Raw genomic sequence first — 22,625 nt, 5'->3', positions numbered from 1 at the left:
AGAGGGGCACGTCATGTGGAAAGTCTGCGAGGAAGAGACGCGGCGGTTGAGTTCAAATTCTACGAAGAAAAAAAGACAAGCAGCGAATGGAGGGAAATTAAGTTTAGGTATTGCGCTTTATTAATTTTCTTATTCAACTGAAAATCTGTCTTTTATGAAAGTAAGACATGTTTAAAGTCATTGAAATGCCGAGAGCTGTTAGTTTTCTTCAGTGTAATGCTGTTGTTGTTGCTTTGAGTCTAGTCTGACAGTCACAGCACACACGGACTGAAACAAAACACGCCTGATAATGTAGATAACCTTTAAACTGATTTTAACAAACCACCTTAAACGTCTTGTTTATTTAATTTTTATTTCAAATATAGTGTTCCTCACTTTTATTGATTAGATTTTGTGAGCTGTATCACTCAAATGAATTGAAGATGGAGCAGCTGAATTTAGGGTAAGTTGATCTCTTATAATGGATCTTTGGATGAATAATGCAGTCTTGCACTTATTGATTGTGTGTAAATGTCGCTCTGCGCATTTTCAAAATGCTCTTCTATGTGTGATTTACTGTAACTTACTGAGAATATTTAAACTCAAGACAGAACTCCGTTAATGTTTTGATAACGTTTTGCTTTGCTTTAATGTAAATGTCAGAACTATTGTATTTGTAATTATGCCTTCACCTCTTGAACAAATATAATATTTTGCCATATAATATTCATCGTTTAGGCTTTAGTGGCTTGGAAATAAGATCAGATCGCTTGTCGTTGCTTGCTTTTATAATGACTGTTTAAATGCATCTGTGTAAGTTGAAGTTGATAATTTAGTTACTGTCATGTATTGATGTAATGCAAAAAACACCCCTTTTTGGGCTTGTAAAATTGATTTCAATGCATTAGAAAAAAGCATTTGATAAATAAATGTCCATGTTTTATACATAAGTGGTTTTCTTTCCAGGTAAATTCCACAATATGTTATTAAAAAACTTGTATAACTAATCTTTTTTATTTTTTCCAGCAATGAGGCAGTGAAATCCTCAAGAAGGAGACTGTCTTCAGTATGTATTCATTATTAACTTTTTGAAGATGTATGCTTTCCATTGTTTAGTTTTTTTTTAAATATATATAAATATGATCCTTCAGTATATTTGCATTCTAGTTTAGGATGAATATTAGAATGAATATATTTCCATTTTTTAGTAATGGAAGAATGTACACATAAACAATAACTCAATAGGTGTCCCACTTTGAGAAATTTTGAGCCTTTTCCTATTAATTTTCTTAAATTTCTAAATGTCTCATGACATAATATAGTGCCCCTTGATTGTCCCCTGACAGATTTTAAAAGCTACACGGACATCTATGAAAATAAATGGAGCTGAGCAAGAAGAACAAAAGGTGATTAAATTACTGAGTGTTTTGAATACAATTTTTGTTGTTGTTATTTTAAAAAATATATATTTTTATGTGTTTATTTGTGCAGGAGGAAATTGTCAAGCCTGTTGAGAAGAAGAGAAATTCACGAAGAGTGAGTTTTGCCACTACAAATAATGTTCGAGTCTTTACAAAGTAAGTGCAATGATGTTGACCCACTAATTGGAAGATGCAAACATAAATTACATGCGTAGATAATTCATTTATGATATTTAAAATTTTACAGCGAAGCAAAGAATGAATCTCCTGTTCTAGCATCCATTCAAAACACACAAGTTGGTAAGCAGTTTATTTGTTTTTGACATGTTACCCGAGTTAATTTGTGGTTCCTTTGTTAAGGGTTATGTGTACCAGTTCTCTCAAATGAAAAGCATTAAATATTTCTGTTCCATATATAAAACATTTGCACGCTGTTAATTTACTTCATTGTGTTTCGTTAAATTCAGCAGGAGATAGATCAAATCAAAAGTAAGTAATGGCTTATGTTTTTTTCATTTGTTTTCCAACTTGTTCAAGTTGGACATGTTTAGCTGCTTTTCTACCGTTAGGCCAAAATGCTTTCCCTGCTTAATCTTTCCAATCTGGCGCATCCAGCACAGATATGGCCCAGCTGTGTAAAAGCAGTATTTTATGATTTTGTGTATCCATGTGATCCACATCATATATGTAATGCTGTAACTTTCTTTATTTTTCCTCTAATGACAGGATTCTGCATTTTGTGGATGAGGGAAGTCACCAAATCAAAGGTAATCTTTTCATGGAAAAGATGTCAAATTTTGCTGACCAATTGAGACCTTGTTCTCCAATCTTGTTCAAAGTGCAAGGGGTTTTATTCAAAATGGGAGTGTGTTGACATAATTTGAATAAGTGTTGTTCTCTGTACCGCAATTTAATGATTTCATGCATGTATTCTTGCTGCAAATGATTTTCAAAGTCAGACAGTGAACCACTAAACCTTTCAATTCCTTTCAGGCCTGGATACTTTGTTAAACACTCCTCTTTATCTGTCCCAGCATAAGGTAAGTACTAACCTAAGACCGGAAAGGCAAAAATATGAATTTCGGGCTTCTGCAATTTGACATCCTTGATTAAATTATATGTATGCTGCAACAGACATTTAATTTGGAGTGTGAGAATGTACAAAGCCTGATTGTCAATAACTACTTCTGCGTTTTTGTATTTATTTGGCATTGATACACACCTTGTTTTGACATACACTGATTATTTTGACCTTTCTCTCTCAATTTATAGGAGAATTTTTTCTCCGATCCAGTCTTGCAAGATGACTGTGTGGATAGAACAATGCTGCTCGGAGAGGATACTGGATACATGGATATTACTCAGAGTCACACAATCACAATTGATAAGGATTATGAAATTGAAGAAGAGACAAAACCAGCGTCATTTAGCGTCAACATGACTCAGACGATCTGTGGTGATCTGAATGTCGCAAGTCAGAAGGGTTTGCCACATGAAGCAAAAGCAGAGAGGAAAAATCCAGCCAATGACTCAGACTTCAGTGCTTTTCTCGCCAGTATGAGCTTACCCACTGTAAATACCATTAAGCCCCACTATTCAGAAAATCAGTTTGGTAATATCTTCAGTTCAGCCAATACAAGCACATTGGATATTGATAAGGAGAATCGCTTGCAATCTTTTTTAGTGAAGCAACATCCAGGTGCCAAGGATAACCCACAACAACCTCTGGGACTTCAACGAAGGCGTTCTCGTGTTGGAATGGTTGAAGACGCTGATATAGAGGCAACCAAGAGTCACACTGTTGTAACTGAAAACAAAGATAATGCTCAGCCTTTTACACCCTCTGTTTCTGTAAATCAAAGAGGTGTTGCATTCATGACACCCGCCTTTTCGAACATCCCAGATGACATGGAGCTCACTTTGAACCAGACTGCTGCAATCAAAGTTACAGGAAATATAATTTGCAATGTCCAGGCTGCTCTGGAGCACAATAGATCCCATCATTTCTCTGAGGATGATGATGCAATGGAGATGACGAGGGCATTTGATGTATCTGCTCGTGAAAAAGACCACACAATGAGTATGAAGGAGCAAGCTCAGCCTTCGGTTCCCACAGCAAGAAGGATGTCCTCCTTTAATATGATTGGAGATGGAGAGACAACAGATCAAAATAAAGCTGGTTATTTACAGAGCAATCTCTTGATAGCCCAGACTAATAATTCTGTTGACATGGAAATGACGGGAACATTTGATGTATCTGTTAGAGAAAAAGACCACACAATGAGTATGAAGGAGCCAGACAGCAAGATGTCCACTTTTGATTCTTTTGGAAATGGAGAAACAGTGGATGGAAACAAATCTAGCAACAATGTTATAGCTCCAACTGCTAATCCTGACGATATGGAGATGACACAGTGTCAGACTATATTTCTCAATGACAAACAATCAAGTGGAAACAAGCCATTCAGCAACACAAGGAAGAGTTTGCCTCTTGTACCTTTATCCAGATCTGTTCGAGAAGATGAGCATACAGGCGATATGAAGGAGGAAGCTCTCCGTCCAGTTCCCAGAGTAAGCAAGATGCCCTGCTTTGATTTAGTTGAAGATGGAGTGATAATGAATCACAACAAATCAGGCCACCTCCCAATAGCCCAAACTGCACATTTTGATGAGATGGAGATGACACAGTGTCAAACTATTTTTCTCGAGGCCAAGCAAATCAGTGGAGACAAACCTTTAAACAACTCAAGGAACAATTGGCCTAATACATCAGTATCTGGACCTGAAGGCAGTGATGGGATGGACGTGACTCAAGCATTCACAGGACGTATAATGCTAAATGCTTTTCTGTCCTCCAAGAAGAAAAGAGATGAAAGCATTCTGATGCCTGCCACAACTACATCAGATCAACATAATGATAGTGACTGTATAGACTTGACATGCCAACCAAGTACTTTTGATAGGATTTCTACCCCAAGTCCTGATGAAATGGAATTGACCAGATGCACCACTATTAACATTGACTCAAACCGTACCTGGTTAGGGAGTACTGTGGATATCACGGGTACAACAGGAGCTCCGTTTTCTGCTAATCAAACCATTACTGTGGTTGAACCTATGGAGATGACTAAGGTACACATGGCACCAGTCAGTGAGCAAAAGTATAAAGCTTTTATGACTCAAAGAACGTCAGGAGCAAGAATGATGCCCTTGATGTGTGATCCTGAAAATACTGAAGCTGATAACCATCACACTGATTTCTCCTACTCTGATGACATGGACATGACACAATGTCAGACTGTTGTGCTTGAGGCTGAAAACTGCAAGAGGGCCAAACCATTCAGTAAATCCAGGAGGAGTTTGAACCTTGTATCTACATCCTCCAGTCCTGATGTTGACAGTATGGAGATAACCCAGGCACTCACCAGCAATATCGTGTTAAAGAGCTTTGTATCCAATAAGGAAAGTAAGCATGAGATAAATCTGTTGCCTGTAGCACAAAGTTGTCAAACACAGGATGAGTCTGACTGCATGGAAATGACAAGTCAAGCCAGTGCATCAAATCTAGCTATTCCCTGTGTTGATGATGAAATGGAACTAACAGGATGCAACACGATTGCAATTGACTCAAAAAGCACATTGGCAGCAAGTGCTACAGAGATCAAAGTGCATGACAGTGCACTTTGGGCATCTACATCGGTTTCTAGATGCACTGTGTCAAGTGAAGAACAAAATGAAGTGAGTGAACCTGCCAAGTGTGCTATTAACCATGTCTTCCCCTCAAAACATGTTTTTGATCTTGATGGCAAAAACATTAAATGCAACAACACCGAGACAATATCCTATGGCCCAGCTGACATGCAAGTGGACAAAAATTGTGAAATGGCACATCCAAGCAATGTGATGACGACTGATGAAGACAGTGATATGCAGGTTACAAAGGTGCTTACAATGCCCATTGAAACAGAGCAAAGTGTTTATTTTAATGAGAAAGAAGCAGCACAGATAAAGACTTTTTGTAGCTCTAGAATTGAAGAGGGTCAAGCACTTTGGCCTAACAAGGAACAAAGCTCAGTCCAACTTGAAGGTTCCTCCTCAAATGAGTCTGTAGTTGATTCCTTCATTATAGAAGAGCTGCAACATGCAAAAGCAAGACGGAGAAGTCTAGCTGACTTTCAAATGGAGCTTCGCAACATGTCAAGGCTTATCCAGGAAGAGAAAAAAGCGATAAAAGGAAGCACAACTGCGCCTCTGTCTTCTTGTTCCCTCGCTGAGAATTTTCTTAAAGAGCAGTGTGAAATGGAAATTTCCAATGAGCCAACTTCAAATGTCACGCCTAAAGTCAAGCAAATAAATAATTCTGCTCAAAATGAGAAGACCACACCTTTTAGTCTTAAAAAGAAGGCATTCTCATCAAGGTTGTCATTGTGTGGTATCGTACCAAAACTACCGAAACGAGCTACAACTGTAACTCCTAACAAAACTGTGACCATAAGTACTAATGATTTACAGTGTCTTCAGCTAGAGAAACATTTTGATGTTGCTGAACAAAATAGCAAATGTGAAACAGTCAATATTAATGATGAAGAGTTACCTGAAATGAGCAGCGAAGAAGATTTGTCTGGGAGTCTTGAAAATTGGCCAATTAAAAAGCAAGATGAACTGGATGGTTCTTTGGTTGTAACTAAATATGAAGAGCCTTGGGAGAATGAAGGCTTTGAGTCAGACACAAGCACGAGTCCTTGTTTTAAAAGGCCGCATCCAGAGGAAGACCCTATTACAGCGGAACGAACCAAGAAAGTCTGCGTTTCTGACATGGTAGGCACAAAATGTTAATAATTTTCACTTTAATACTTTGTTTGCTTGGTATTTCCTGCTACATGCTTAGAGGACGCTTATTATGTTCTTTAATAAAGTGTTCAGCGTGGGCTCCATTGTTGTGCATTATTATGCTAATGCATAAGATTCTGTCTCCTCAGGGGCCAGACTGTCATGTAGCTGCCGTACAGTGGGAAGGTAATTTTACAAGGCATGCCGCTCAGAATCCCAAGGCAAAGACAATTGAAGATACAGGAGTGTCTGAATCCAGTGAGTTACTTGTGTCAGTTCTCAGACTCAGTGAAATGCACTTTCCAAAACCATTAAGAAGGTTTCAATGTGGTATATTTATAAAAGAAAATGTGATCTGCTTTCCAGCTCTCAAATACTCACAGTTTGACTCTCATATGGATGGGACGCTGGATCACGTATTTGATTTCAGCAAGGTAGCATTATTTACACACACTCTCATTATCCCCCATATTTAAAATGATTTTTTGTGTGCTGCCTATCACTGTTGCTCATACTTAAGGGATTTGAAGAACAATCGTAAATGTTACACTTTGCCCTGTAACTTGTCCCATATTGTAATTGCAACAGACATGAATAATACTTTTAAATATGTGAATTGTTTAGGGAAAGTGGGCTTTGACACACCAACATGTTTTGCATGGGAAAGCACTACTTATGACAATATAAAAGTATAATTCTTTATCTCATTCTTTTATTTCCAGAAACTTGAGGACGGAAGCATCACAGTGAATGAGTTCCTAAGCCACTTTGGTATCAACTTTGTTATCCACAGATCTAGACCAAGTGCTCTTCCTGACAGTGTAAGTGGTCTGGCTTTCTCTTGTTCTCTTTGTGAACAAATGAGATGGTTGTAACACATCTTTCCTTTTTCAGTGTAGAGCTGGAGAGACACGCACCATGGAGGATTTGCTCAAAGAGAAATACATATACCACCCCAAGCAGAGAGTATATGAGCAAGACTGTAAGAATCTCACAGAGATAGTAGAGGGGTATGTACCAGTGTGTATTTGATAATGCTGACACTAAAAACACTACCACTGCATTTTTGTGTGTGTGTGCCTGCGTTTAACTGACATAAATTATACATTTATATATATTAAAAAAAAAATACATTATATTTTTTAAAAAAACTATTTCTTCATAGACTTAAAGAACAGATGCCTGAACAAGAGAAATCCCTGGGATGCATTAATGGATCCCTTCAGCAAGAGTTGTGTACTCTCTCTGAAGAGCAAGTATGTTGTTTTTATAGCCAATCCTGGGTCATTTTATGTTAAATCATTAAAATCGCAGCTTATATTGTTCATCTTTGAGATTAAATCTTCATGTATGTTTGTTTTCCTCAGTTAAAAAGCTTTGGCTCCAAGTTGAAAGAGCGAAGAGTTTACTTTGGAAAGAGAAGCAAAGCACTTTCTCATGAAATGAAAGGAGCCTTGTACTCGGAGCTCATCAAAACAACAGGGGTAAGAACATTTTTGATTATTTTATTATGTTGATTTTGTTAAATCATTTCTCAAAAGCCAAATTAATCTTTAGTCTAAATATTCTTCGTTTTTATTCTAAATGTCCTGATTTGAAGAAGTCTGATACATAGACCCTAGGAAATTGATTGGAGCACACTTTTATTTCCTGTGTGCATTTACTTTTAAAACAGGAATTAATTAGGGAAAATGAAGAACACAACGTTTTTAAATGATAAAAAATAAATGAAATAAAATAGCCCTTATTCTTCAGTTACATCACTGCCATGAACTTGATTTACTGCTGCTAGAATTTAATTGGATGTAATGAGTAAGTGCAAGATTATCAGTCTTCAGTATTATCTTAAGAAAAGGTTGTAATTTTGGGTAGTTTTTTATCTGTTAAATGTTGTTTTTGCAGATAACTTTTTATTAACTTTTAATTTTGTTAAAGTAATACACTAGTGCTAACTGACACTGACTAAAAGTCTTAACCGCTGTGCATCTGTATTTTCCCCCAATACATTTAGGATGCAAAACAGAATCTGATATCTAAAATCAAAGAGACAGATGAAATGATTGAAGACTTGGATGGATGCATAAATGATTTAGAAACGGGTATTGATTTCCTTCTTGGCTCTGTTTCATGTTTGAATGAGTAGAGCATAAAGTACTACATAATCATATACTAACCTGCAGGTAAATAACTCACTCCTCCTTCTATACTAGAACTTGCATCTGTAGAGGCCATGATTATGGGAGATCATCTTGATGCTCCTCAAACCAGACCAGCCTTAAAAGCCAAGGAAGAGGGTAAGTGTGTGCTACTATATTATTGAGTTTTATGAATCTGGTACGGAAGAGAAGTGATGATTTGTCTTTTCCTTGTTTTTCCTCTCTCTACTAATAGATTTACATAGGTTTAATTCAGCTGTCACGGAAAAGGAGAGGTACTGTATATTCTTCTATCAGCACCACAGGAAATGATTTAGATATCGATTTTTTTTGCTGAATACTAAAATACTAAAAATATAAAACAACTTAGGGAAATTGGTGAGTTGGAGATTCAAATGAGGTCTTTGGAGAGCCAACAGGAGAAGTTGCAAGGGGAATCCAGTAGCCTTAAGAATCATCTTGCCACTTTGAACAGGTATTTGTTTTTCCTTCAATTTAAAACTGATTGTAGCAGCACTTTGACACCCTGTCTCCACTGCAAGCGCAGCACACGAGTGACAATAACAATTGTAAAACTCCCCTATTATAATCAATTCAGCTGTTAAAGAGCAGCAAACAATGCATCATCGCTCACTCGCTGTGAGGACAGCTTTGTTGATTTATAATCGCTTGCTAGCTTTTCTAGCACACCAGCAGACAAGCTCACAGAAATTACACTTCCATGCTTGTCCCATGTGGTTTGCTAATGTTTATTTTTGCTAAATACTAGATGTTGCGTTCAGTATGTTTAATATTATTGTTATTATTTGGCTGCTGTGCCTAGCACACACACACACACACATATATATATATATATATATATATATATATATATATATATATACACGTGTGTGTGTGTGTGTATATATATATATATATATAATGCATTTATGCAGGGCTCGACATTAAGCCTTGATATGTGCTTGTCCAGGGCAATGACATTTGGTGTAAATGTCATTCTGAAGCAATACTCTCAATGCTTTATGAAGTCTTACTTTAATCAGCATATTTGTGATATTTGCCTTAAATTGTTTTCTAGAGCACTTTTTAACTTTATGAATACATTATCTGTTATCAGTCACCGTTTACACTGAAAGTAATAAAATCAGAATCATTCTCACCAAAGTTTCGGTGCTGCCCTATATTGTTTGTTATTGATGTTTCAATCAGGTTACTTGTCCGGTCGGGCAAGTAAAATCCTCTTTCACTTGCCCCTTCAAACAATCCACTTGTCCTGGACAAGCGGACAAGCGTTAATGACGTGCCCTGTATATGTATTGTACTGAAGGTGTGATGATTTGTTTTTCAGTTTGAACGAGTGGCGTCTTGATGCGACAGATGAAAGGGGGGCTTTGTTTACCTTCCTTCACAAAACTGTGCATCTGCAGGTGAACCTGCAAACACCTGCTGGTGAGTTGATTATCGCTTCATAATTACTCCTAATGGTTTTTCGTCATTAGTGTCACATAGTAGCATAAAATATTCTCTTGTCTATTAGGAAAGGACTGGATGACTGAGGATGTGGAGCGAAATATAGATGTAAGCTTCCAGTTGCACCTGGATGGTAAGTGAACAATAAATGAAATTACTTTTTTATGATGTTTCCATTTTATTTATTTATTTTACATTTAAATATTTCAAATCCACTTTGTATGGATCTCCCCTGACAATTTTTTTTAAAGTGGAAAAATCTGAGTGTCATGCAAGCATGGTCCACAAGTTACTTGCACTATACTATCATTCTCAAACTCAATGGACACAGAGGTACCCAACAACCCGACATATACCAGAGGTAAACACTAACACTACATAGTACAAGCATTCAGTCTTTAACATTCTGAGACATTGTTTTGCTACAAAGGTGTGCACTGTGCAAGATCAAGTCTGAATAAAACAATGACAAGAAGAAGTCTAAATGCTTTTGGATAATTTCTCAACAGCTACTTCATGACATTAGTTTGGTGGTGGGTCGTCTCAGGCTCTTGGGTGAGGAGATTCACCGGCTGAAGAAGTGGGGTGGATTGAAGCTCTGCATCCTGAAGACCACCTGTACAGACACACGGTATGTTACGCCTTTTATTATTTTTTATGCATGCACTTTTCCTTGGCATGTTGAGCCATGTTGCTTATGTGGATGACACAGATTCAAGTTTTTACATTGTCTTAACCTCTTAAAAACAACAGAAGCATGTGTCAACTTGAAGTTTCTGATGCAGACTTTCTTTTAGAAAGTTTGTAACCATAATGGCAGATTAATGAAACTGTAATAATTTGTTTTTGTTTTTCCTCTTGCAGAGTTCATGTCATCTTCTCAAGTCTGAAAGCCTTTGAAAAGTTTGAGTTAAGTCTGATGGTCACTCCAGCCTATCCCTTTGGGCCACTTCATATACAGGACTTCAAAAAACATGTTGGGGATACAAGGTTTGAAAGCAATTAACATTTTTTTTAGATCATAACAAGTTGAAATGTTGTTATCTGGCATTTTAAGTGGAGATAACATCACCTCCATTAGACAGAATTGTTAATAGAAAGAATTATTATTAAGTCTCTGGGCAGCATTTAGTGAAGCACAACAGCTTTTCACATCTAACCGTTCAAAGAAAAGTACAAATTATTAATATAATATGAATTGTAACTCAGTCTGTTGGACAGAAACATTGTTTATGACTAGAGTACTTTATAGCACAGTTTCCTATATACCACACAGTAATTTTTACTTATGTACTGTAGATGAAATGCAGTTCACATTGGTGCTGAGAGTGGCAAAATTTAGAATAAATGAAAAACAGTTCTCTCAAGATCATTCATCAGCATGTGGTCCATGGTACATTGAAATGGAAATATTACCAACAGCTACAGTGATGTTCATTCGATAAAATTATTCACAATACATGTTTATTTTGTGTTGATATTGTCTGTTTTATGCTTGCTGTCTTCTGTAGGTTGAGTCAAATTGAAGACATCATATCATCAGTCAAACCAGCCAAGAACTATCTGACAAAAGTCCTCAAGAAGATTCATGATGACCTCCTGTTCTAGGATCTCAGGCCTTGTTTAATCTGTTCTTTGCTGTCTTTTAAATGTTTGTACATACTGGTGTTTGTATAATCAAATAAATAATAATTACAAATGTAGCCAAAAACCACATCAAGTTTGCTGGCATTCTTTACTTTTCTTGCCCTGATACGACTGGATCTTTGCTTCATGAATCCAACTAATGGAATATGATGTAACGGAGCCTCAGATGCTACTGCTGATGATAATTACATATGAAGAAGGCAGGTAATCTTGGTTTTTGGAGTGAATGATGGGAGTGATGCTCTTATGTGTGTATTTGTACTCTGCTTTGTGTGGGTGTTTATTATGGTTTAAGTTCGGAAATACATAGAAATTTGCAAATAGTGGCAATCAGTGTTGAGAAAGTTCCTCCATTTATAATTACAGATTTAACATCAGACAACCAATGGATAAAACCAAGTCCTCACCCTGAAAATCATTCCCTTAACGTAAATTAAGCCAAAAACTAAGCTGTTTACAAGAATTTAAGATAATTAAATCACTAATGTTATTCTCAACGTTGGTGGCAACAAACTGCAACTCTTTATTGTGTCATCTTTCAAAAGCCTAGTTTGGCCTCAAACCCAACCAGCAATCTACATAGACGTGAACGGAAGAATGATTTGTATTGCATAGAGCAAATAATTTGTTACTGTCAGCTAGCTGTCAGGTAATCAAGATTTCATGCCATGACACTACAGGAGAAGATTTTAGGAATGATCCTGACCTTTGACAAGACTTGTACTGCATGGAGATAAATGGATGGGCTCTGTTCAGGAAACTTTGTGCAACATAGAATGCGCAAAAACTGTGACAGTGAATTATTGCAGGGCAGCCTGATTTAAAAAAAAAACAAAAGTGCAATACGGCTTCGAACCAATAGTTCACCCAAAAATGAAAATTTACTCACCTACAGGCCATCGAAAATGTAGACGAGTTTGATTCTTCATAGGAACAAATTTGGAAACATTAGAACTACATCACTGGCTCACCAATAGATCCTCTGCAGTAAATGGTTCAGTTAATGTCTTGTGAAGTCAAAAGCTACATGTTTTAAAAAAACAATCCCATCTTTACAGCTTTTTAACTTTTAAACTGTATTTAGCTAAAACATGAGTCCACAATCCATAACAATGTTTCCTCCAGTGAAAGAAAGAATGAAACAATGAAGATGAAATTGCAGACTTTAAGCTTTAATTCAAGGGTTTGAACAAAAATATAACATAAAATGCTTAGGAATTACAACCCCAACTATATATATATATATATATACACTGCTCGAATTGAAGGGGGGCTGGGGGGATCCGGGACCCCCCATAAGGCATTAGGGACCCCCCATAAGACTTGATTCAATTCGAGCACTGTATATATATATATATATTACTTGGGAATTCTTTTGCTGACAATGACTGACTTAATTCTGGAACTCATGGACATCGCCAGAGACTGGGTTTCCTCCTTTGTAATGCTTTGCCAGGCCTTTACTGCAGCTGGCTTCAGTTGTTAAGTCAATAATCCATAACAATTCTTCCTCCAGTAAAAGAAAGACCCTTTAATAGGGATGGGTATCGTTAAGGTTTTAACGGTATTACTACTCTTACCGATACTGCTTATCGATCCGGTACTTTAACGGTATTCTTATCGGTACTTTTTGTTTTACTTTGTTTCTTTGTTTATATTCTTACAGTATCTTATCTTATGTATATAAAACACTAAAAATGCCTGCACTTCATCAATTTGTAAATGCACCAGTGTGCAGGTATTTTTAGTGTTTTATATACATAAGATAAGATACAGTAACAACATGAACAAAGAAACAAAGTAAAACAAACTGACAAATACAATAAAACAAACACACAAACGAAATGAAATAAACAGTGCTTTCATTTTTCCATGAAGGTCTACTAATATTAATGTTCAGGTAAGTAATAACTACAAAATAAATCTAAAAGTAAAGATGTAAATGAGCACTGCATAGTTTTCACTGTATGTACTGATAGATTCATGCTTATTAAAGCTATAACGTTGTTCAGATTAAGAGCTGTGGGTGATTTTCTCTTTGCATTTTGTTGTTTGATTAACATTGATGGCTCAAGCTCCAGTCTGATACTTTAAGACAATATACTGACACGCATCGGATTTTCTCCCAGCTGTTCTCGTCCACTTAAAACATAAAAGTGAAGACTCTCGTAACCGGCCATTTTGACACATTTTGTGTGTATTTTCTGGCATATTTTTGTGTGTTATTTCGACGCGCCCGACGCTCAAAGTGTACTTTGCTTGTCCGTTTTGGAGCACGCCGCCGCGCAAGCACACTCGCGCACACACATTTCAGCCTGGGGAACAGCAGATTGTACTTTCAGCGTTTTACTACCAAATATGTCCTGCAATGTAGCAACAGTAAAGACGGCATTTTACAACAATCGCCGATTGAGCTGATTCAGATGTTAAGTTTTGGAACGAATCCGCGCTATATGAAGGGAAGGGAGTTGTGCTAGAAGAAATGCGGCTATAATCCTTGGAAGCCAAAATAAATAAAAAAAAAAAATACTTAGCTTAATATAACAGCCACAGGCCTAAAGTGTGAGCAGATGTTTGAATAGTTAGTTCTCTCTTCTATCATAATTAAACAGGACTTTCATGTTTCATGCTGAAGCTCCTCTGCGTGAGCGCGATCTGGCTTCTGAATTGCGAATAGCAAACATGCATCATAGACAAATGTTTGAATATTATTGCACATAAAAACAGCTGGCGACATTATATATATATATATAGAGAGAGAGAGAGAGAGAGAGATAGAGAGCAACAATAAATGTATGTGTGTTTTCTTAATTTCTCCAATACCGACAGAAGTACCGAATAACGTCAGAGCTTATCGATACTCCGGTCTTTCATAATTTAGCCCCGAGACCGATTTAATACCGAGTTTCGGTACCCATCCCTACCCTTTAAGCATATTTATCTCCTAATTCAAGCAATGTTATAGATAGTGGACTCGTATTTCAGCTGGAATTTGACGTTAAAATGCCTTAACGATTTTTATACACAGTCCCGCCATTGTCAGGGGCTCAAATGTAATTGGAAAAATAAATATAATCATAAATATATAAAACAGCTTTTGTGCGTGCGTGCGTGCGCGCGTGTGTGTGTGTGTGTGTGTACATATGTATATGTGTGTGTATATATATACATAAATGCACACACACACACAGTGGGGAAAAAATAATTATTTATTCACCAGCTGATTTTGTACGTTTGCCCACTGACAAAGAAAAGATCAGTCTATAATTTTAATGGTAGGTTTATTTGAACAGTGAGAGACATTATAACAAATAAATTCCAGAAATATGCATTTCAAAAAATTTAGAAATTGATTTGCATTTTAATGAGTCGAAAAAGTATTTGACCCCTTTGCAGAACATGACATAGTACTTCTTTCCAATCACAGAGGTCAGACGTTTCTTGTAGTTGGCCACCAGGTTTGCACACATCTCAGGAGGGATTTTGTGCCACTCCTCTTTGCAGATCCTCTCCAAGACATTAAGGTTTTGTGGGTTTAAGGTTTTCATTAAGCCTGATTCCTCACCGTTCTCATGATCACTGAAACTCCACGAGGTGAGATCTTGCATGGAGCCCCAGTCCGAGGGAGATTGACAGTTATTTTGTGTTTCTTCCATTTGCGAATACTCGCACCAGCTGTTGTCACCTCATCAAGCTGCTTGGCAATGGTCTTGTAGCCCATTCCAGCCTTGTGTAGGTCTACAATCTTGTCCCTGATATCCTTGGACAGCTCTTTGGTCTTGGCCATGGTGGAGAGTTTGGAATCTGATTGATTGATTGCTTCTGTGGACACGTGTCTTTTATACAGGTAACAAGCTGATATTAGGAGCACTCCCTTTAAGAGAGCGCTCCTAATCTCAGCTCCTTGCCTGTATAAAAGACACCTGGGAGCCAGAAATCTTGCTGATTGATAGGGGATAAAATACTTATTTGACTCATTAAAATGCAAATCAATTTATAACTTTTTTTTTATGTGTTTTTTTGGATTATTTGTTGTTGTTGTTATTCTGTCTCTCACTGTTCAAATAAACCTACCATTAAAATTGTAGACTGATTTTTTTTATTTTTTTTTTAAACCTTTATTTTTACAGGCAAGTCATTAAGAACAAGTTCTTATTTACAATGGCGGCCTGACAAGTGGAATAACCACTTAGGGAAAGGGAAAGAGGGCTAAAATAAATACATTAAATACATACAAGATATGTATTGTGTCAGTTACATACAAACACAACACAGTAGACAACAGACACCTATAACCAGCTAAGTGTACAGGTACATAGAAGTGATAGTGGGTGATAAAAAATAATAACTATGTAGAGAAGCAACTGCATATATCCGTGAACAAGGATGATATAATAGTTTTGAAGGATGCAATTTAAATAAATGTCTCCAGTTTGAGAATATTTTGCAAAGCGTTCCAATCGCGAGCGCAGCAGATTGAAAAGATGCAAGACCAAAGGCAGAGTTGGTTTTGGGAACGCTTAATTGAAGATGAAGTGAGGACCGAGTATTATATGTAACAGGCTTTGGCTGCAGAACGGTCGAGAAGAATCTTGTAAATGAAGGTGAACCAATGAATTTTTCGACGATTGTGAAGGGAGGGCCAGTTAACAGAAGAATATAGTGCGCAGTGGTGTGTATTGAAAGGAGCATTTGTAGCAAACCTGATAGCGGAATGGTAAAGAGTGTCAAGTTTTGATAAAGTGGACTTGCAAGCAACCCTATATATAGTGTCTCCATAGTCATGATCATTTCTTTGTCAGTGGGCAAACATATAAAATCAGCAGGGGATAAAATAATTCTTTTTTTTTCCCCACTGTGTGTATATATGTATATACAGTATCTCACAGAAGTGAGTACACACCTCACATTTTTGTAAATATTTTATTATATCTTTTCATGTGACAACACTGAAGAAATGACACTTTGCTACAATGTAAAGTAGTGAGTGTACAGCTTGTATAACAGTGTAAATTTGCTGTCCCCTCAAAATAACTCAAAACACAGGCATTAATGTCTGAACCGCTGGCCACAAAAGTGAGTACACAATTAGCCATTTTCTCTCCCCGGTGTCATGTGTGTCAGGTGTGAATGGGGAACAGGTTGTTAAATTTGGTGTTATCGCTCTCACGCTCTCATACTGGTCACTGGAAGTTCAACATGGCACCTCATGACAAAGAACTCTCTGAGGATCTGAAAAAAAGAAGTGTTGCTCTACATAAAGATGCCGTAGGCTATAAGAAGACCAAGCTCCTGAAACTGAGCTGCAGCACGGTGGCCAAGACCATACAGCGGTTTAACAGGACAGGTTCCACTCAGAACAGGCCTCGACATGGTCGACCAAAGAAGTTGAGTGCACGTGCTCAGCGTCATATCTAGAGGTTGTGTTTGGGAAATAGACATATGAGTGCTACCAGCATTGCTGCAGAGGTTGAAGCGGTGGGGGGTCAGCCTGTCAGTGCTCAGACCATACGCCGCACACTGCATCAAATTGGTCTGTATGGCTGTCGTCCCAGAAGGAACCCTCTTCTAAAGATGATGTACAAGAAAGCCCGCAAACAGTTTGCTGAAGATAAGCAGACTAAGGACATGGATTACTGGAACCATGTCCTGTGGTCTGATGAGACCAAGATAAACTTATTTGGTTCCGATGGTGTCAAGCGTGTGGGGCGGCAACCAGGTGAGGAGTACAAAGACAAGTGTGTCTTGCCTACAGTCAAGCATGGTGGTGGGAGTGTCATTGTCTGGGGCTGCATGAGTGCTGCCGGCACTGGGGAGCTACAGTTCATTGAGGGAACCATGAATGCCAACATGTACTGTGACATACTGAAGCAGAGACTAGGCCGCAGGGCAGTATTCCAACATGATAACAACCCAGAAAGGTGATAGACTGGCCAAGCATGTCTCCAGACCTAAATCCTATTGAACATCTGTGGGGCATCCTCAAACGGAAGGTGGAGGAGTGCAAGTTCTCTAACATCCACCAGGTCCGTGATGTCTTCATGGAGTAGTGGAAGAGGACTCCAGTGGCAACCTGTGAAGCTCTGGTGAACTCCATGCCCAAGAGGGTTAAGGCAGTGCTGGCAAATGATGGTGGCCACACAAAATATTGACACTTTGGGCCCAATTTGGACATTTTCATTTAGGGGTGTACTCACGGCCAGCGGTTTAGATATTAATGTGTTTAGTTATTTTGAAGGGACAGCAAATTTACACTGTTATACAAGCACTCACTACTTTACATTGTAGCAAAGTGTAATTTCTTCAGTGTTGTCACATGAAAAGATATAATAAAATATTTACACAAATGTGAGGGGTGTACTCACTTCTGTGAGATACTGTATGTATTTGTATACAGTATATATATATTCATAACAGCTTTTCACAGTCGTGTGGATTATTGTGATGTTTTTATTAGCTGTTTGGACTCATTCTGATGGCACCCATTCTCTGCAGATGACCCATTGGTGAGCAAGTGAGGTAATGCTAAATTTCTCCAAATTAGTTCTGATAAAGAAACATACTCATCTTGGATGACCTGATCGGTGAGCTAATTAAAAATTTTGGGTGAGCTATACTTGTGAAAGTATACTATACATGTGCAATATTATTACTTGACCATGTTTGAAACGCACATCACTTTACAGAGCAATATCTATTTGGAATCGACTCTCTGTCTCATCAAGCAGAATTCCGAACAAATACAAATTTAAGAGGACAGTAACCCAGGAACTGCTGCAAATGACCTCGTGAAAGCTGGAAATTGTCATGTTCTTTCACTTGGTAATATTGCGAATGTAATTGCAATGTTTGAATTCTCTTGATTGTAATTTGTGTTGTTATTGTTTTGTGTAATTTTATGTTGTGAATATTTTAAAGAGGACCCCAGGAAGATTAGCTGCCATTAAATGGGCCGCTAATGGGGATCCTAATAAAACAATAAAACAATAAAACAATGTTTGCAGAATCCTCCTTCTGAAGCAAGACTTTTCAGCATTGAAAACCAACATCATTTGCTTGGGTACAAGTGAGAATGATGGATCGCTGACTCCTTGTGAAAGGTAACTTTATATAATACTCTATTTTGTCTTCACTATTTGATGCAACCAAGGTTAAGCCATGTGCATTAAAATCATATAGAACAGAAAGGAATCTATGAAGCAATGAAATAGGCCATTCACATATCAGGTTGAGGCTCTAAAGCAGTGGGCATGTTTAAAAACTGAAAATGCAAGCCATGCTTCATTGATCTTTAATTACTCAGTTCATGTCATTTGTCCCACAGCATTAGTGTGATTTTTATAGCACAAACTATCAGCTCTCTGATCATGATGCTATCTGGACACAGTCCAGGAAATGGAGAATGAAGAGGAATCTAGTTGGCTATGGTTGACAGGGACGATGCGCATTACCACGTCACAGCTGACATCATTCTGTGATTTACATCATAAAAGAATGTCCTCTGCAATTACAGAGATGTTAATAAAAGCACTTGACCTAACAGGACACAGTAGACTGTATTTAAAGGCCTGTTTTTAGATGAAAAGCTATTAGCAAATAGTTTTGTCGTTGTAATGTTACATATTTCTGAGTGAATGGACTACTTTTATGGTGCTTTGGGACTTTTAGAAAGAGCCTGCTATGAATGTGCTTTTAGACTGTTTGCAAACACAGCAATGAATTCAAAAAGCAGAGATCTTTAAGAATGATTTTAGTATTAGGCTTTTATATGCATGCATGCATGCATTCTTCTTCTTTGCCATGTACTCTACTTGTTTTTAAGCCCAAATATTGATATTGTGATTTTGATTTTGATGCAATGCCCACAGGCTGGGTTTATTGAAAGATGTGCTGTTGCAGGTATCTGACTTATTAATCCAATTTTTGGATAGTTTTGTTTTCCTCTTCTCATCAGTTTGACTGGGTTACTTAAAACATATCCTGTGGATGTCAAAACATGTTTACCGACTTAAAGCTATATTGCTCTTATGTTAATGAATCAGTGTTTGCTGCTTTCGTGAGCAGGCAACAGATTGTTTTTGTTTATTTCATTTATTCCTTCTCTGAAAAGACCTTCAAAAGACAAACAATCCCAAAGACATAAGAGCTGGACAGGCTTTTTTCGAATTTCCATTAACTGAATCACAAAGTACACTGGTATAAAGCCTTATTCCTCCTTGATCAAATATTTGACTGATATCATGCCAGTGAATTCTATTTACTTGTTTACACTCCCCATGCCATTGCAATAATCAAGCAGAATTGAATTTTATTTTCATTTCTCAAATGCTCTTGCCACCTCACTAGATGGAACCCAGAGTGGTGTTTTAGCTGAGACAGATCCCATATGGATGCACATATTGATGAGTCTACTACACCTTGTGTATTGAAAAATGCCTCTCGAAGTGTTTCTATGCAGCATTAAAGCTTGATGCAGGCTCCTGGTCTTATTATGCATAATTGTATCTGTGCATGTTATTTCAAAGGAAAAAGGTTGTCTTAATGTTTTGTGAAAATGTAATAAATTGCTCAGCAAAAAAATCCATCACCTAGGCCACATGAACAGGAAAAATAATGGAAACTTAAGGTTTGTTGTCAGCTTGTTGTTTTGAACGTGTATATATACACTCACCTAAAGGATTATTAGGAACACCTGTTCAATTTCTCATTAATGCAATTATCTAATCAACCAATCACATGGCAGTTGCTTCAATGCATTTAGGGGTGTGGTCCTGGTCAAGACAATCTCCTGAACTCCAAACTGAATGTCAGAATGGGAAAGAAAGGTGATTTAAGCAATTTTGAGCGTGGCATGGTTGTTGGTGCCAGACGGGCCGGTCTGAGTATTTCACAATCTGCTCAGTTACTGGGATTTTCACGCACAACCATTTCTAGGGTTTACAAAGAATGGTGTGAAAAGGGAAAAACATCCAGTATGCGGCAGTCCTGTGGGCGAAAATGCCTTGTTGATGCTAGAGGTCAGAGGAGAATGGGCCGACTGATTCAAGATATAGAAGAGCAACTTTGACTGAAATAACCACTCGTTACAACCAAGGTATGCAGCAAAGCATTTGTGAAGCCACAACACGCACAACCTTGAGGCGGATGGGCTACAACAGCAGAAGACCCCACCGGGTACCACTCATCTCCACTACAAATAGGAAAAAGAGGCTACAATTTGCACGAGCTCACCAAAATTGGACGGTTGAAGACTGGAAAAATGTTGCCTGGTCTGATGAGTCTCGATTTCTGTTGAGACATTCAGATGGTAGAGTCAGAATTTGGCGTAAACAGAATGAGAACATGGATCCATCATGCCTTGTTACGACTGTGCAGGCTGGTGGTGGTGGTGTAATGGTGTGGGGGATGTTTTCTTGGCACACTTTAGGCCCCTTAGTGCCAATTGGGCATCGTTTAAATGCCACGGCCTACCTGAGCATTGTTTCTGACCATGTCCATCCCTTTATGACCACCATGTACCCATCCTCTGATGGCTATTAATGCACCATGTCACAAAGCTCGAATCATTTCAAATTGGTTTCTTGAACATGACAATGAGTTCACTGTACTAAAATGCCCCCCCCCCCCCCCCCCCCCCCCCCCCCCCCCCACAGTCACCAGATCTCAACCCAATAGAGCATCTTTGGGATGTGGTGGAACGGGAGCTTCGTGCCCTGGATGTGCATCCCACAAATCTCCATCAACTGCAAGATGCTGTCCTATCAATATGGGCCAACATTTCTAAAGAATGCTTTCAGCACCTTGTTGAATCAATGCCTCGTAGAATTAAGGCAGTTCTGAAGGCGAAAGGGGGTCAAACACAGTATTAGTATGGTGTTCCTAATAATCCTTTAGGTGAGTGTGTATATATATATATATATATATATACACACGTTCAAAACAATACAGTATGATTTAAAATGATTACAATTTAAATTTAATAAATAAATGTTTTCTATTAAAAAAAAAAAAGTAAAATGTATTTATTACTTTGATGGATTTACATTGCTCCAGTCTTCAGTGTCACATGATTCTTTAGTAGTTATTCTGCTAATTTGATGCTCAAGAAACATTCTATGATACACCATTTGGGTAAATATATATATATTATATATAGATTATATATATATATATATATAGATTTAATTAATATTTTTTATCCAGCAAGGATGCATTAAATTGATAAAAAGTAACAGTAAAGACTTTATATTCATCAAAGAATCCTGAAAAATATGTATCACTTTTTTTCAAATTATAATAATGAATCCATTATTAATAATTGAGCAGCAAATCAGCCTATTAGAATGATTTCTGAAAGATCATGTGACACTGAAGACTGGAGTAATGATGCTGAAAATTCAGCTTTGCCATCACAGGAATTAATTCACTTTTAAAATATATTCAAACCAAAAATAGTTGTTTTTTTATGTAATATTCCTGCAATATTCCTGTTTTTGCTATATTGTTGTTGTTGTTGTTTTGGACTGAATAGACATAAGTTTAAGGTTTTGGAAGGTGGAGTAACATGGGGTTAAAAGTCTGGACCGGTAACTAAAGATACAGAGATTCGAACCCCACAGGGAGCAATCTATGAGCTATAACCATTGAGCCTTTGGGCAAGACACTTAACCCCAGATTGCTCCAGAGGGACCGTCGCTATAATAAGTGTACTGTAAGTCACGCTTGATAAAATTGTGAACTTGAGTTTTTCTCCAAGACCATTTACTTGTCATTTGTTGTCAAATGGCATGGTGACCGATCCTTTGCTGTTAGAAAAATCTGTTTTTGTGTGTGAGAGTGTAATGAAGCAGGCCTTCATAACGGCTCTCTATTTTTAGGCGAGTAGAATTTGCCACCTGTCTCTGCTTCTCTGGATGCCTTGACAGCTCGTTTCCCCCTATCATAACAGTCCACAGACAGTCTCATCCCTGTGTCATTCACAAAAATTCAGTACTGTATTTGACGTTCAGTTTGTTCGCAGGGCAGCGATTCCCGTCATTGGTGGGGTCTTGGTGTCTCCTTCCTTTGTCTGTTTATAAAACTACAGGATTAAAGGATTCGAAGGCAGTTTGGATCTTGTGTC

General features: G+C 37.7%; 1 protein-coding gene across 1 annotated transcript; it reads left to right on the top strand.

Moving 5' to 3' along the window:
* Positions 1-40: 40 nt before the first annotated feature.
* On the top strand, positions 41-11,569 carry LOC306872560 (uncharacterized protein). Its single transcript, XM_079421168.1, has 26 exons — positions 41-107; positions 389-442; positions 1,006-1,045; positions 1,326-1,385; positions 1,471-1,556; positions 1,648-1,700; positions 1,868-1,889; positions 2,127-2,167; positions 2,394-2,440; positions 2,673-6,218; positions 6,380-6,488; positions 6,597-6,664; positions 6,953-7,051; positions 7,125-7,240; positions 7,396-7,486; positions 7,598-7,714; positions 8,242-8,329; positions 8,441-8,524; positions 8,622-8,661; positions 8,757-8,861; positions 9,735-9,835; positions 9,924-9,989; positions 10,108-10,217; positions 10,366-10,487; positions 10,721-10,846; positions 11,368-11,569. The coding sequence occupies exons 2-26, from the start codon at positions 423-425 to the stop codon at positions 11,462-11,464; spliced, it is 5,454 nt and encodes a 1,817-aa protein (XP_079277294.1). The 5' UTR covers positions 41-107; positions 389-422; the 3' UTR covers positions 11,465-11,569.
* Positions 11,570-22,625: the final 11,056 nt, after the last annotated feature.

This window comes from Barbus barbus (assembly GCF_936440315.1).
Source record: "Barbus barbus genome assembly, chromosome: 7".
Taxonomy (NCBI): domain Eukaryota; kingdom Metazoa; phylum Chordata; class Actinopteri; order Cypriniformes; family Cyprinidae; genus Barbus; species Barbus barbus.
This window is presented reverse-complemented; position numbering and strand designations above follow the sequence as displayed.